Source organism: Corvus cornix, chromosome 26 (genome assembly GCF_000738735.6).
Source record: "Corvus cornix cornix isolate S_Up_H32 chromosome 26, ASM73873v5, whole genome shotgun sequence".
In the NCBI taxonomy this organism is placed as follows: Eukaryota; Metazoa; Chordata; class Aves; order Passeriformes; family Corvidae; genus Corvus; species Corvus cornix.
The window spans coordinates 2,939,942-2,956,108 of record NC_046354.1 but is presented as its reverse complement, the minus strand read 5'-3'; the positions used below and the strand labels follow the sequence as shown (position 1 = coordinate 2,956,108).

The 16,167-nt window shown below is 52.4% G+C and overlaps 1 protein-coding gene across 2 annotated transcripts; it reads left to right on the top strand.

Moving 5' to 3' along the window:
• Positions 1 to 106: 106 nt before the first annotated feature.
• Positions 107 to 15,749, top strand: APOBEC2 (apolipoprotein B mRNA editing enzyme catalytic subunit 2). 2 transcript variants are annotated; one of them, XM_039565410.1, is made up of 6 exons: positions 107 to 196; positions 1,534 to 1,742; positions 2,385 to 2,523; positions 10,790 to 10,947; positions 14,292 to 14,839; positions 15,225 to 15,749. In XM_039565410.1, the coding sequence occupies exons 2-5, from the start codon at positions 1,570 to 1,572 to the stop codon at positions 14,830 to 14,832; spliced, it is 1,011 nt and encodes a 336-aa protein (XP_039421344.1). In that variant the 5' UTR covers positions 107 to 196; positions 1,534 to 1,569; the 3' UTR covers positions 14,833 to 14,839; positions 15,225 to 15,749. The 2 variants fall into 2 exon arrangements, with proteins under 2 accessions (XP_039421344.1, XP_019144551.1); XM_019289006.3 differs by lacking the exons at positions 107 to 196; positions 1,534 to 1,742; positions 2,385 to 2,523 and adding an exon at positions 10,614 to 10,692.
• The last annotated feature ends 418 nt before the right edge of the window (positions 15,750 to 16,167 follow it).

Here is a 16,167-nt window from a genome sequence, read left to right as displayed (position 1 = left end):
AAACTCCCGGTGATTGTCCCCAGCGGGAGCTCCCCGGTTTAATCTGATCCAGCCCCACCCCACCGCCCAGTTTGGGGCTATTTGGGTAAAACCCCGCTGCCAACCGCGGCATACGGGGATCGCCGGCGGCGGGGACGGGCCGGTCCTGGATGTCCAAGCCCTTTCCTCGGCCAGGCAGAGCGAGGCACTGACCCAGGTAAGGTTCAGGCAGCTCCAGGGACGGCACTGCGAGGCAAAAGAAAGTTTTTCAACCCTCCTTCGCCTCTGCAGCTGCAAAGGAATTGGGGGAAATCCGCTTTTCCCATATTCCGTTCCTGCGGTGTGTGTGGGAAGCAGAACTCGGCGGGGCTGGGTCACATTTAAAGCAGGACTGAGCTGGGATTTGTCTCCGTTTTCAGTCGTTTCCTGGTTCTGTGGCTAATTAAGAGTGCCATAAATTGTCAGATGAAGGAATTGGTTGGTGCCTGGGGTGTTTGTTCCTCGGTGAGGTGGGAGTCGGCTCCCACCGCATTCCCAAACACGTTGTGGTGTGCTAACAACAAGAGCAATTAGCTGAGGGTGCAGCCGGGTGTTAATTGCGAACTGAAATCCCACCCAGAGCCTGTTCAGGTCAGTTCCATCCTCTACTCCCTGTTTTCCTGAGCAGTGCTCCGGGCTCCGTGACATTTCCCTGGCTCAGGGACTGCTCCGTGCTCCTCTTGCATTCCTAAATCCCAAACCTTCCCAGGTGCATTTTGTGCTCGTGCTGACAGCACAGAACTGCGCTCCTGGCGGCCCCTGCGTGGCAGCCCTGACGAATGTTAATTGGGGTTTGATTCCGGGATGGATCCGGAGGGAAGGGGGTTTTGGGGAGGATGGAAGAGTGGCAGGTTCGGAGCTCTGCAGGGGAAGATAGGGGACAAGCACTGAATTCTGGATGTGTCCTGGTGTTACCCTGCGTTGGGTGGGAATGTTTTTATTGTTAAAGCAATTTTCCCTTGGTTTTATCCAAGAGGCAGCCCGTGAGCAAATCCAGAAACTCCCCCTGAGCCTCAGCTCACCCCTTGCGCAGGTGGGAGTCCCCTCTGCTGTGGGTTCCTGGAGCACTTCAAGCCGCTGGAACGATTTTTCTTTCATAGACCTCTTTCAAAAGAGAAATTAAAATAGAAATCCACGGTGAAAAATCATGGGCAAGTCTGAACGGAGTTTGGGTTTTCATCCTGAGGGCAGCAGAGGAGGGGGAGCAGCTCCAGGAGGCACCTCAGAGCCTGCCAGTCTCGGGAGCAGGGATGGGGACAGCCCCTACAGCCCTGTCTGCTCACAGTCCTCCCACCTCGCAGGAATATTGCAGGGAGCTGTGAAAGAGTGGGAAAATCAGGGGGGAAAATGTCCCAGACTGGAATAATCCCCATTTCAGAGAGGGGCAGAGGGGACTAAACACATTAAATCCTGTCCATCTGCCTTGGGGGCTGAAGTGGAACACGGAATTAGAGGATGGAAGTAGGGAAAAAAATGTCCTTTAAAAGTGATGCTGGGATTTTGTTTTTAACTTAGAGCCGGAAAAAGGAGACGTTGAGCCCCTGAGGGAGGATGTGGGCTTACACCGTGGGCTTCACCGTCCTGCCCCACGTCGGAGGTTTCCTTGGCTGGTTCCTCAACCGGAAGGAAATCCCAGCGTGGTACGAGAAGCTGAAAAAGCCTTCCTGGTGCCCATCCCGCAGAGTGTTCCCTGTGGCCTGGACCGTGCTGTACACGGGCATGGGGTGAGTGCTGAGACCGCTGCCTCCCGTCCTGCTGCCCCTGGCACAGCCACAGCAGCCCTGCCAGGCTCTGCCCGGGGGTTTGGGGTATCCTGGACCAGCAGGGAATGTCAGGTGTGAGCCTGGCACTGCGCTAGCGGGGGCACAGCCTGGGGGAGGTGCCACAACCAGCCATGGCACTGGGCAGGGGACAGGAGCCACTCAGGTGTGGGGCAGGGGAGGTTTGGGAGGAGCGAGGGACATGGAATCATAGAATGGAATCATGGAATAGCCCGAGCTGGAAGGGCATCATCCAGTCCAACTCCAGGCCCTGCACAGACACCCCAAAATCCCACCCTGGGCATCCCTGGCAGCGCTGTCCAAACGCTCCTGGAGCTCTGGCAGCCTCGGGGCCGTGCCCATTCATTCCCTGGGGAGCCTGGGCAGTGCCCAGCACCCTCTGGGGAAGAACCTTTCCCTGATACCCAACCTAAACCTCCCCTGAGCTGTTCCCTGGGTCCTGTCCCTGCTCCCAGAGAGCAGCTCAGTGCCTGACGTGGATGCTGCTGTGCAAACACAGCTCTCCTGCAAACCCCCGGCGGGGAAAACGCTCCTCTGGCCCTCCCAAGGGTGGCTGCGGGCACTAACGAGTGTCCCTCCTCACAGCTACGCCTCCTACCTGGTGTGGAACGACCTGGGTGGCTGCAGCAGCAAGGCCATCGTCCCCCTGGGGCTCTACGGGGCTCAGCTGGCGCTGAACTGGGCATGGCCCCCCTTGTTCTTCGGTGCCCGCAACCTGAACATGGTAACTGGGGCTTTGCAGCCGGGTTTGGGGTGCTTTGGAGCGGTGCTGAGGAGAATTATGTGACCGTACAGGGAGCTTTAGCCCAGCTCCAGCTGCCCGTGCCCCCGGACAATAGTATCAGCCCCCTCCAGCCTCGGCCCGCTCCGATAGCCAGGTGGGAGATGGGGCCGGGCAGTGCCAGGGCTGCACCCCCCAGTTAAGGGTCCGGGCTGGGAGATAAAGTCCTTTGGGGGGTCACACCCTGAGCGACAACAGCACTGTCGGCATCCCCGGCGGGGAGCAGCTGCCGGGGGCTTATCGGGCACAGCCAGGGCGGGGCTGGGGCACTGCCACACCCGGGCTGGGCCACCAGGCACTGCCTCAGGTGCCAGAGCCTGAAGTGACAGGGGCACAGATGGGGATTTGCGTTTCCACCTGGATGTTGCCACTCTGGGGGTGAAAGGTGGCATTGGAAAGTTGGTTCAGTGGCCACGGCCACCACCACGAGCGGGTTCTGTCGTCAGCAAAGGGGACGCGCGCCGTGAACAGGGTGTTAATCTTCGGGACTCGATAATGAGCAGAGAAGAGCACATTAATTAGTCTCAGCCCCCGGTGTGACACACTCAGATCCCTCTGATTGGAGCCCAGGGACGATGTCCTGGGGTTTGGGATCGCCCCAGCGCGAACACCCCCATCCCTGTCCCACCTCCCCACAACCTGGCCCGGGATATTTTGGCGGTGCCGGGCGGGGCTGTGCCGCTCTCCCGAGCCTGCAATCACCGTGTTCTCTCTGCCGCAGGCCCTGATCGATATCCTGCTCCTGGACGGGCTGGCCATAGGCACCGCGTGCTCCTGGTACCGCATCAACTCGGTGGCAGCGCTGCTGCTGCTGCCCTACCTGGGCTGGCTGGCCATGGCCACCTGCCTCACCATCCGCATCTGGAAGGACAACCCCGAGCAGAAGCCGGGCAAGAGCGACTAAACCGAGGCGTTTGGCATAACGAAACTGTCCTGAGGTGAACCAAGGTGTAAGAATTCGGGGGGTTCATTTTGGGACTTGCCTCCTCCTCCTCCTCCTCCTCCTCCCTCCTCCTCCTCCTCCTCTCCTCCTCCTCCTCCTCTCAGCTCCACCGTGGCTCTGTGAGAGGTTTGCACCATTCCTTCCTTTAAGGGGTCTGGGCAGCCTGACGGGGTTTTCTCCAGCGGGTTTGGGGGCTACAGCTGCTCCCTGTCCTTAAAGCCACCAGGTCAAATTCCAGCAGCCAAATGATCTGGCATAATTCAGGCTGGGAACCCCGGGCACCCCTCACCACTGCCACCACCCCCCGAGAGCTGAGCTTGGTCACACACGTGGCAAATCCCATCTCCTCTGCTGGGACCAAACCAAAATGCCCTTCACCTCTGCACACCCATTTTTTAAGAACTTGATTTTATTTTTAATCTCTTTATTTTTTAAAAAGAAATGACTTGATTTTTTTAAAAAGAAATGACTTGATTTTTTTAAAAAGAAATGACTTGATTTTTTTAAAAAGAAATGACTTGATTTTTTTAAAAAGAAATGACTTGATTTTTTTAAAAAGAAATGACTTGGGTTTTTTTTTTCAATTACTTGATTTTTAAAAGAAATTACTTGGGTTTTTTTTCAATTACTTTTTAAAAGAAATTACTTGGGTTTTTTTTAATTACTTGATTTTTTTAAAGAAATTACTCCATTTTTTAAAATAAATTTCTCGATTTTTCACTCCTTGTGCCGTTGCTTCGTGTTCCTGTATCCCCTGGTTTGTGCTTCAGCTCTTTATCTGCCAGCAGGGATGGGGCTGGTTCTGCTGGTGGATGGAGACTGGGTTTTGCCTCCTGTTTGGGGAGCATCCCACTCCTTCCCCTCCCTGCTCCAGGATAAAGCAGCAGTGAGCAGCATGCAAATGCTTCTCCCAAGAGGAAATTCCTCTCTTCCACCTCAGCGTGCCATTCCTCATCAGAACTGAAAAACTCACACCAGTGCCTTTGAAGAAAACATTTCATTTTGTTCTTTTTCTCAAGTGCAGAGACACGAGAATCTGTAAAATTTGTGAGGCTGCTCCCACTGCCTGGAAGGCTGTAATTAATTATTTAATTGGCAAAAAGCCCCGACAAAGTCTGTCAGGTGCAGTGCAAGTGCCTCATCCCAGAGCATTTCCATTCCGTCATTAATCAGGAAAGGTTAAAATCCAAGGAATTCCGAAGGAATGGGATGGAATCAGACACAAGGGGTGCATGGACTCATCCTTGTCCATCCCTTATGCCGGCCTTTTGTAGAAACCTGAGCTCTGGGGTCTCCAGACAGAATTTATGTTGTTTTGAATTGCTAAAAGCACGAAATGTGAAGAGAAGGGGCATGTGGATCATCTTCCTGGCACTGGCTGTAATTGGGGCTGTAATTGGGGGTGGGGGGTACCCCAAAGGGGGTGGGAGGGCTTTGCTGGGGCTGTAACATAAATTGTATTCGCTTTGAATAAAAAGAAGCCATTGGGGTTTTTTGGGAGAATAAAGAAATAAATCCCAGTTATTCTCGCTGTATTGGTTCCAAAAGCTCACGGGATCAAGGGAAGGGGATTGGGAAGGCTCCACAGGTGGATTCATCACTCCCTGGGGCGGGTTGGGAGTGCATGGCCCAGGCGGGTTTGGACCCCAAAAGTGCCCAAGGCCCCTCCTTGGGGACAGCAGGGCCACATTCCCTTGGGGACATCTCCCTGAGGGGCTCCTCTGTCCTGTCACCCCAGCCCTGAGGTGAGCAGGACAATTCCTGGCTCTGGGCTCCTCCCTGACTCACATCGAGCTGGATTTTGGGAGATGCTGGATGTTCCTGGATCCAGCTCAGGCAGAGCGGGGGCCTCAGCACCACCGAGAATTGAACCCCAGGAGCTGAGAGCAGCTGGAATTTGTAGTTCCTCATAAAATTGGGTGATTCTGATCCATTCTTTTTCCCCCCTGGCTCAGGCTACCTTTTCCCAGGGCTGCTGCCAGCCCAGGGCTGTGCTCTCCCAAGGAAAAGCTGCAGGAAAAGGCCGTGGAGCAGCTGAGGCTGGGAGCAGGAGCAGCCCCACAAAGCTCTGCCAGCAGCACTGGAGACATCAAAAGCTGCTTTACAAAAAAAAAAGAAATAAAAAAGAAATCCTTTAACACTTCGGGGCTTTCTTTTCTGTGTTACCACTGTGCTTATTTACAGCTCCTGTGTCTCCCATGCCCAAGGACAGGTAAATGGGAATTATTTCTCCCTCCAATGAAGGCGGGGTCTGGCTGCACATTGGATTTGGGGGAGTCAAGGCTGATTTAGGCTCAGTCCATCCTGTCCTCAGGGAACAGGGATGAGCAGGGCCATCCAGAGAGGCCAGGAGGGATTAAATGAACCTTTATCTCCTTTTGGAAAGGGGAGAGAATTATTTAAATCACATTTAAATTGGTGGCTCTCGATCTGGCTCATACCTGCAACTCTTTAATAACATTTCCAATTAAATAGATGAATGCATATTTGATCAGCTTTCATAAATTGGGTCTATTTCCTCTTCGCACTTTTTTTTCTGCAGGCAAAGGAAAATCTGAAATCAAGATTAATAGATTTTTCCCCACGTTTGCCCTCCCCATTTTCCCAGCTGCTGGGACTGGCTGCCTTGTTCTTGTTTTCCTTCCAGTTTCTCCTCCTCCTCCCTGCCCACCTGTAAGAGCAGCAGGAGCTTTTCTTTGCCTCCTACCTCTTCTTACAGGCAGCAAAAATAGCAAATGTTCCTCCCTGTGCTATCCAGAGCAGCTTGAAATCAATCGGGAAAATTAAATTCAGCGAGAAACCCTCCTGTATTAATATTTAAAGCATCATTTGGTGCATTTGCTGTTTAAACAGATACACTGAGCCCCCTTGCATGAAAATAACTTTAATGACATTTCAAAGTCATCTGGAGGGTTTCTTGCCCAGACTGAGCAGCACAGCCCCAAACCAGCCTTGGTTTCACAGAATCCTGGATTGGTTTGGGATGGAAGGCGACTTCAGGATCGTCCCATCCCACCCCCTGTCGTGGCAGGGACACCTCCCACTGTCCCAGGTTGCTCCAAGCCCCGTCCAAGCTCGTGTTTGTCCAACCCCAACTGCAGACCAGCCCTTGGACAGAGCACAGTGTCCCAGCCCAGGGATGTGCCGTGGTCCCCGTGACTCCTGAGGGGCTCCCGGTGGCTCCCAAGGGCTGGTGGCACTCCTCACTCCAGACTCCAGCCCCTCTCTCCAGGAGGAGGAATTTCCCATTAAACTGAGGGTGCCCCTCGGGCCCAGTGGTCGCTCCCTGGATGCTGCAGCCTCAGGATTTGTGCACAGCCAACCAACTCCTCCTCCTGCCTTTCCCTTTCCCTTTCCTTTCCCCTTTCCTTTCCCCTTTCCTTTTCCCTTTCCTTCCTTTCTCTTTCTCCTTTCCTTTCCTTTCTCCTTTCTCTTTCTCCTTTCCTTTCTCCTTTCCTTTCTCCTTTCTCCTTTCCTTTCCCCTTTCCTTTCCTCTTTCCTTTCCTTCCCCTCCCCTTCCCTCACCCCATGATTCCCCAGCTGTCCCAGCACTCTGGCTGCAGCAGGACGGAGCTTTCCCTGAGTTGCCACAGCCTGGAGCTGTGCTAGAGCACCCAGTGAGGCGCCAGCCAGGGTTTGGCACCTCCGTGCAGGTGACACAGCCACCCTGCCAGGCCCTGCCCTGGCTCTGGGTGCTGCAGGACCGAAATTCCTGTGCTCGGAGCAGCTCCAGCAGGGCTGGAGCTCTCTTTCCCCCAGAGCTGCTCCCAGGAAACGACAGCAGGAGCTCACATGCTGCTGGGAGCTGTCATTAACTCCCAGTTGGGCTTGGAATTAATTGGGGAGGCAGCAGCGCCTGCCAAGGCTCCTCATGTGCAGGGGTGTGAAGATTGAGCCAGGGAGGGTTTGGCTGGGAAGATAAGGCAGGTACAGAGGTGAGAGCATCCCTCAGCTGGGGCTCAGCCCAGCTGGAGCAGCTTACACCGGGATTTGGGCACTGCCCAGCTCAACCTCGTGGGACAGGAGCGTTTCCAGCCCTTCCTTGAAACCTTTGTGGTGCTGAGGCAGGAGGAGAGGGACAGGTGAGAACCCTGAAGGGAGGGAGGAAGGAAGGGAAGCTGTCAGTGTTTATTTATTTATTTGTCCCGTGGTTACAGCTGGAAAAAGCAGGAGGGGGCTGGCTGCCAGACGATGTCTCTAGGGAGATGTTTTGTTAGTGCCACCAGCTGTCCCCTCGGCATGGAGAGCACGGCTGAGCCATGACTCACCCGGCCAGGCTCTTATTTCACTCTCACATCTATCCCGAAATGTTCCTCCGGCCCCAGAATGCCATAAAAGCGGCCTTTTCCTGGCACGGCCTGTGGCAGGCAGGTGTGGGAGATGGGGAAAGGGAACAGGCAGGTTAAATCCGGGAATTCCTGCTGCAAGGAGAGGGACAGCACACGACCTGCAGGGGACACAGGCCCAGGGATAAGCAGAGATCCCTGTTTAGGAGATAAAAGCCATCAGAGTGCTCAGAGGTGCCTCTAAAGTCACTGGAGAAGCTGCTCTGGACTTGGATGGATGAAGGATCCTCATTATCCATAAATCCAGCAAAGCCTGGAAGCTTCTCCCAGCACAGGCTGTCCCTTAGCCCTGTCCTGGGTGTCCCCTGTGGCTGAGCTGTGACCCCCCCGGCAGGGCTCTGTCTGTGAGGGGCTGAGGAAGCTGGGAAAGGGGCTCAGCCTGGAGAAAAGGGGGATCAGGAGGGACCTTGTGGCTCTGCACAACTCCCTGGCAGGAGGGGGGAGCCGGGGGGATTTGGGATCTTCTCCCAGGGAACAGGGACAGGAGGAGAGGAAACGGCCTCAGGCTGGGCCAGGGGAGGCTCAGGTTGGAATTTCAGCAGGAATTTCCTCATGGAAAGGGTTGGAAAGGGCTGCCCAGGGAGGTTTGGAGTGCCCATCCCTGGAGGTGCCACCTGGACGTGGCACTGAGTGCTCAGGGTAGGGATCGAGCACAGGAGGGACTCGATGATCCCAGAGAGATTTTCCAGCCTCGGTGATCCTGGGATTTTATGAACAAATTCAGAGCCAGCTGGAGAAAATATTAAATCAATGGGGACAGGGACAGGTGCAGGGGAAGCTCAGTACAAACTCTGGCTGGCAGGTGCATGATTTGGGGTCCCCTGAGCGCTGCTGGGAGGCCCCTCTGTGAGCCCCTGGGGACACGTTTGGGGTCACAAACAGCCACCAGAGCCCTCACCCACCCCCAGCTCCAACACAGCAGCTCCGTGGTGCCCTTTTATATTTTTGGCTGCAGTGGGGGGAGGATCGTGGCTGTTCCAAGCGCTGCCCTAGAAGGAGCTGGGAAGCAGCTGGGAAGGGCTGGAGAGAGGGGGAGCCTCGGTGCCACATTCCCCAGATTAGATTAGAGCTCAGCCCCTGGAGGGGCCAGACTAAAGCTGCAGCAAAGCTGGGACCTCAGCCATGAAGAGCTTCCAAAAATAAAGCAGAGTGGGTCAGAGGGACTGGAGAGGGGCTGAGATGCTGCTTGAAAATATCAGGATTAGGAGGAAATGAGCTGTCAGTCATTGGGAGAGGATTCCCACCCCAAAAGCAGCCCCTGAAATGTCAGAGGTGACAGCAATCGGCCAGGAGAGGTGGAACTTGAGCGTTGTCACCACGCAGGAGGCAAAACACCACCCCTGCCCTGCAGGAAAGTATTTTAGGCTTAAAAAGAAATAAAACCCTGCACCGTGGAAGATATATGTTCCATGGATAGGATGTCTTGGAATTAGTCAAATCCTTGGTTGGGCTGTCACCACAGAGCTCTAGATGCCAGCTCTGTCACCTAAACAACACCAACTAAACAACAACTCCTCAAAGGGGTGCTCTGTCCCCAAAAACTGCATCCATGGTGGCACCGAGGAAAAGCTCCAAAGGATATCCAGCACGGCAAGGCAGGGTGATGGCAAGGGGGCTGGGAAGAACAGCCAGAACTAATTATCCGTGATAATTTATTATTCATTTTCTCTGGTAATAAATGACCTGCCCGATGGCGTGGATTTATTTCACTTTGTGATGGTGCAGCCTCCTCACAAGGCTCCAGAGAGCTGAATTGAACAGGATCACAAAGCAGGTATTCCCACTGATTTGATTTTTATGGAATACCTCTTCTCCTTCTCAAACGAAGAGCAAGTTTTTCCACTGACACTGACTGAATACTCCATCAAACACAGCTGAATATTCCATCTTTACTCCAGGTTTGCTGGTGGTGCGTTCTGAGCTAAGTGCAGGGCCCACAGTTCTGCAGGTTTTGATTTCCAATGTGCTCTGATTCCAAAATCCTGCACTGCCACACTTTTCCCTTTTCCTTTGCCCCGTGGCATGGCCAGGATTGGTCCCTGGGAAAACCTCGCCCAGGTTTTCGTTAAGCTTGGCTCAGGTGGGATTGATGCAAACTGTAAATGATTGAAATGGAGAGTGAGAAGCTGGGATAATTTCATACAATCCTGAAGGAAACACAGAGGGAAAACCCCTCCAGCCCAGATATGTGCCAGTGAACTGGGAATTTATGGAACACTCAGAATTTATGGGGAGGAAAAACACAGAACAATGGGAGAAGCAGCACTGCTGCCCACTGGGAATTCCAGCTGGGCTTTCAAATATTTGGGACAAGGTTCTGGCTTGGATTTACAGCTCCAACGAGGAGATTTCCCCCTCAGAGTCCTGGATAAGCAGGGCGGGAGGAACCACGGGACTCCTGCTGGGATGCTCCAGGTGATCCACGAAGCCAAACCGGCCAAACCCAGGGATTTTCCACCAAAACGGCCACGACCCCTTCCCCTCCTGCCTGAGCGAGGCCAGGCTGAGCTGGTCCTTCAAGGTCAGCGATGGAATCCACTGGCAGAGGAGGGAGAGGGCTGGGGGAGCAGGGAGGTGCCCCTTGCCAGCCGTCTGTCACCCCAAGGGATAAATACACGCTTGAGCTTCCAGGATTTTCCATCAGGGAAAATTATGGGCTCATCCCGCCCACTGCGAAGTTGTCACTTGGTTTGCAATTAAAAGGGGAGCAAGAGGGACTGCTGAAAGGAGCTGGAGAGAGCAGGGGAAGGAGGTGACACCTGAGAGCCCTGGGTCACCCAACCCCGTCCAGCCCCTGCCGCTGCCGCTTTGTTCCATATTTAGGTCCTGACAACTGTGCCTGGGGCAGGAACTCCCAGCCCTGTTTTCCCTCCTCCCTCGGCTCCCAGAGCTCTCAGAAATTGCTCTTTCTCTCTCCCAGTGGCCACGGCTCGGTGCCAGTGTCCTGGGGAAGATGGCAGAGAAGCAGGAGGAGCCCAGCAATGCCCAGAACGGGGAACCCGACAACGCCGAGGAGGGAGAGGGGAAGAAGAAGAAGGTGAAGAGGGAGGACCTGCCACCCTTTGAGATTGTGACAGGGTAAGAGATCGGGATTTAAATATGGAATTGGGGGTGTTCAGAGAGCTCTGCCTCAGCTGTTATGTGGGGCAACACAAGCAGCATCTTCTGGTGGTGCGTTTCTGAAGAGCCTGAAATGGTTTGGATTCGTTGTGGGGTTCTGTTCTAAGTTTTGCTGACTTTTAGAGGATGGACTCCCACCAGGCAGGCACAGAAATCCACTTGTTTTATAGGAACAGCTCTGTTTCTGCAGTGCTGGTTCTCTCCCAGCCCTGCTGGTGGGATGGGGACGGAGGTGTTGGCTTTAATGAGAGCTCGGTATTGATTTCTTGCTGTGATCAATGGCTCTTGTCTGAGAGTTTCTCCACCTGTGGATCAGGAAAAACACACCTTGATCAGGAAAATCACCCTATGGCTGCTTGGCTTGATGGGCCTGAGGGCCAGATTTTTCAAGAGACCTAAAGGTTCCTATTTTCAAGAGCTCCACAGCCACAGCTGGAACCCGACTTTCCTAAAGGAACCAAAAAGCCCAGCTAGCAGAAAGGCTCCAAAACAAGAGGCAGTTTTGAAGGCAGCAGGCAGCAGGGAGCCTGGCCTTTGGAAAAGCAGGATATCACAGGGAGCTGGTGGAAGCTGAACTCTCAGCCATAACTGACAGCTGCAAGTAGGAAAAGCCCTCAGTGTTTGCTCCCTCCAAGCATTCCCAAATGCTCCCTGGAGGAGCAGCAGGATGAGTCCCTCTCCCCTCACATTCCCCTTATCAGTCACCAAAGGAGTGTCCCAGCAAATAAACCAAACCCAGGATTTCTTCCAGCTGCTTAAAAGTAAAGCTCAGACCTCCAAAATATCCCCTGGAATCCCTGTGCCTGTGCCATGGGCTCTGGCAGGAAGGATTCTGCAGGTGAAATTTGGCTGCTTGTTCTGACCAGGTTGAGTGAGGCAGGACAGCACCTCTGTCACAAAATTGGGTTCCATTCCTGCCCAGGAGTGGAAAAATCTCCATTTTCTTCTCAAAATGTGACTGCTGTGAAAAAAAAATCCCTTCTTGGAATGGTCTCTGCCACATACAACCATAGAAATAACAGTGATTAGCTGTGGCTTTTAAGGAAAGAACATCCCTCTGCTAGGAATGGAGCTAAGGCATCAACAGTTGTGGATATAAACCACTGGGAAAAGTTCTGAACACTTCAGACATGTCCTAAAATGAATTTTAATGAGGAAATTGGGTTTTCCAGCCTTGGAACATTCAACCTGCAGTTAGAAATGCTGAGGGACTGAGCAGGATGTCCAAACTTCCCTGCTAAACCCAAGGCCCTGCGCTCACCACAGCCGAAACGCTTCCTCAGCACCATCCTGCAATTAAATCCTTTGTTGGAATGCCATGGGTATCCCAGGATTTGACAGGATTTTCCATCCTGGAAAGGGCAGAGTGAAAAAGCAAAGCAGGAATCCTAAAGGACCCCAAAAGAGGTCCTAAAACCCCAGGGTTTTTTTTTTCACTTTCATTTTAAGAAGCACACTGAGAGTTCAGGCCAGGCCTTGGCCTGGGATCACCACGTGGATTTTTCCAATGATTTACAAATTCCCAGCCAATCAAGGCAGTTGTATGAGTGCTGAGGAAACACAGCTGCAGCCAGGGAAGAAGCACTTAAACCCAATTATGTTGCATTTCAGCTTTAGCCCTCGGATTAGGGGCATCTCAGGACTGCCAGCCAAGTTCTCACTCTGCTGCTTGTAGCTCCAGGAGGAGTCTGGCTTCCAGGAAACTCTGGGAAGCCAATTACTCTCTTTAAGAATATTATCCCATTTTTTTTTTGGCTGAACACAGAGCTGGATGCCTGTAATCCCAATCTGGGGACATTTCCTGACATATTTATTTCCACTTTCCCCAGGTGTAAATGGGGCTCCTTGTAGGAGTAATTCCTTGGGCCTTGTTACTCTCTCCAATAATCCACATTTTAATTCCCTCATTAGAAGTTTTGCTTCCCTTCTGTCTGACAGTGCCAGGGTCACACTGGGCAGCTGCTCTTTCCTCCAGCCCACCTGGTTTCAGCAACTTCAATCCCAGACTGAGGATTCTGCCTCAAATTTTCCACTTTTTTTGGTCTCAGTGTGATCTAACACTTTGCTACCCAGGGAAAACTTTGATAAATTAGGTTGGAGCATTTAGAAATCGCTGAAAAAAAGCCATTTAATGATGCTTTTCAGAGCAGTTGGAGGAGGAAGGTTTCAATTTTGACCTTTCCTATCCTCAGGTGAGCTGTTCCACCCCAGCCTGGTGTCAGAGCAGGGGTTTATATTGAGAATAATGTGGGAATTCAGTGCCTGTGAACAGCTTTTAAATGATTTCCACACACATTTTCACTCTCCACAACCCCCTGACAGGAGGTTGAAGTCAGGTGGGGATCAGCCTCTTCTCCCAGACACCAGGATGAGGGGAAACAGCCTCAAACTGTGCCAGGCGAGGTTCAGGTCGGACATCAGGGGGAATTTCTTCATGGAAAGGGTTGCCAGGCTTTGGAATGAGCTGCCTGAGTGTGGTTTATATTCCTGATTGGAACGTTATTAATTGAACTAATGCAGATTCCGTATTGCTGGGAGCAGAGATGGAGGTGAACATCCCAGCTAAGCTCAGGCACACGCCGAGATAAGCAATAAAATCCATCTGGAAGGGCTGGCTAAATCCAGCTCCCAGTCAATCCATCCTGAGTCAATCCATCCTGGAGCAGGTTGCTGCTGCTTCAGCTGTTCCATCAAAACCCAGAGCCAACCTCCTCACTGCTGTGACCCCTTTGCTGTCAGAGAGTTAAATCAGGGATGAAACTCCCTGTGCCTCTGATATATTTAAAAACCTGATGTTATTGTGAAACAACTCATTGCAGACATGGCTCTGGAATGGGTGTCTCATGTCTGCCCTTCAAAAAATCATTAATTAAAGAATCATTACCCAAAGAGCCACAGGATACAAAGTAGGAAAGCACTATTCTTGGAAGCACGTGCATTTTTTCCTACTCTTTTCCATCCCACTCCCTTCCCCTGTCTCCAGAGCCATCCTGTGAGATGTTCCATCACAAGGTGATCTCTCCTCACTTATCCGGAGCCACAGAAGGAAAGAGCTGGACAATAAATTAAAAGAGTAGATGAAGTTTATCAGTAGGGACTCCAGCAGGAAATCCACCTTTTCACAGCAAAGTCGGATTTGATCCTGGATATTTTACAACCTAAACCTTTGAACACAGAGAAATCAGGGGGGATGCAGTGATTTGTCCATGGTCCCACACCGGGGTGACCCACAGGGGTGACACACCGGTGTGACCCTTGCCTAAATCTGCCTCTGAGCCCCCTCTCTCCTCTCCTCTCCCCAGGGAACGCCTCCCAGCAATCTTCTTCAAATTCCAGTTCAGGAACGTGGAGTACAGCTCGGGCAGGAACAAAACCTTCCTGTGCTACGTGGTGGAGACGCAGGGCAAGGAGTCGGCGACGTGCCGGGGGTACCTGGAGGACGAGCACGCGGCCGCCCACGCCGAGATGGCCTTTTTCAACACCATCCTGCCCACGTGCCAGGCGGGTGCCCGCCACGATGTCACCTGGTACGTGTCCTCCAGCCCCTGCGTCACCTGCGCCGAGAGGATCTGCGAGGCCCTGCGCAAGGACAAGGGGCTGCGCCTCACCATCATGGTGGGCCGGCTCTTCATGTGGGAAGAGCCCGAGATGCAGGCGGCTCTCAGGAGCATGAAGGAGGCCGGCTGCAAGCTGAGGATTATGAAGCCTCAAGACTTTGAGTATGTCTGGAAGAACTTTGTGGAGCAGGAGGAAGGGGAGGAGGCCAAGTCCTTTGTGCCCTGGGAGGATATTCAGGAGAATTTCCAGTACTACGAGGAGAAGCTGGCTGAGATCTTGCACTGAGGCTCAGGTGAGCGAGGGTTCCCAGGGGGGCACTCGTTAACTCTCCTCTCTTTAAGTTGGGTTCTGATTTCTCTTACTGTCACTTTCCCCTTCCAGGGGCTCCCCCGTTGCAGATTCCCAAGGGATTTATTGCTTTTCAGTTTTCTCCTCCAGGAACAAAGAATGAAAAAGGTTCCAGGGCCACCAGAACACCTCCCTGTTCTCCACATGGATGATATTCAGCGCAACAGGGAGAGGAATGGAGAGCAAAGGGGATTTTACTCACACCCCCAAGTCTAACCCTAAAGAAACACCACTAAAGGAAATCCCAGTTGTTGCAGAATTCCCTTTTCTGTGGGGTCCTGAAGAGTCACCTCAGAGTCTCTAGGACGTGTCTGTTTTTCCCTCCCTAGGATCAGGAAGGATCCATGAAGAGATGTGACAGACCTGGACACCAGGGACAGTCCTGCTTCCCAAAGCTTTGATTCCAGCAGGATGGAGAGCCAGCCTCTGGAAGACAAGGCCCTGTGGGACTCCGAACACACACACACAACACAGAGCTCTGGTGTTTGGGATTTTTTTGGGTGTATTTTGTTCCTCCCCCTCCCTGCCCCAACCAAACCCGTGCTGTGGTGAAAGGGATGGCAGTGACCCACAGGCAGGCTGTGGGATCACATTCTGGGAATATTTCATGGCAAAAGACCTTAGAACAAAGCTGCTGGTTAGATAAATGCATTAGAAAGGGGAAAAGAAAAGGATTTAAGGTGAAAAAGAAATTTTCTCTCTCTGTTCTCTTCAATAATCAGAGCTGTGATTTAATTCAGGGCCAACAGCTCTCTTCCAAATCATGATGGAGCCCAAGAACTTATTATCAAACAATGATGTTTGGGATATAAAAGCAAAGTGAAATAAAATGGGAAGCCACTGCAAAAGCCAAAGCACTGTTTATTCCTTCTTCTCTACTTGCAAGAAGTCCTAAATTGAACCTGGCATGTCCAAGTTCAAGGACATCCCGGGACAGCCACACAGGGAATATTTTGTAGCTGGGAAGGGAGAATTAAATGCCAAAACAATTTCCAGAGTACATACAAGTGTTGGAGACCAGGATCATTGTCCATGTAAAACAAAGCTCAGGGGATGCCACCAGCAAGGAACCAGAATTAAAACCCAGACACAGCTAAGGGGAAGGACTGAATCCATGAGCAGCCTCAGTGCCTGTTCTGGATCAGCTCATTGCTCCAAATTTCTCTTTGTCCAAGGTTATTTTTCCCAGCTACAGCAATTCCCCACCAAACAGGTTTACAAAATATGGGCAAGGAACAGGGAGAGTAAGAATAGGGAGATCCTAAAGACACA

Excerpts from the sequence above, each read along its gene's own strand:
- APOBEC2 (XM_039565410.1), top strand. The coding sequence starts at position 1,570 with ATGTGGGCTTACACCGTGGGCTTCACCGTCCTGCCCCACGTCGGAGGT. Across the intron at positions 1,743-2,384 it reads GTGCTGTACACGGGCATGGG|CTACGCCTCCTACCTGGTGT; the intron begins GTGAGTGCTGAG and ends CCCTCCTCACAG. Across the intron at positions 10,948-14,291 it reads CCCTTTGAGATTGTGACAGG|GGAACGCCTCCCAGCAATCT; the intron begins GTAAGAGATCGG and ends TCCTCTCCCCAG.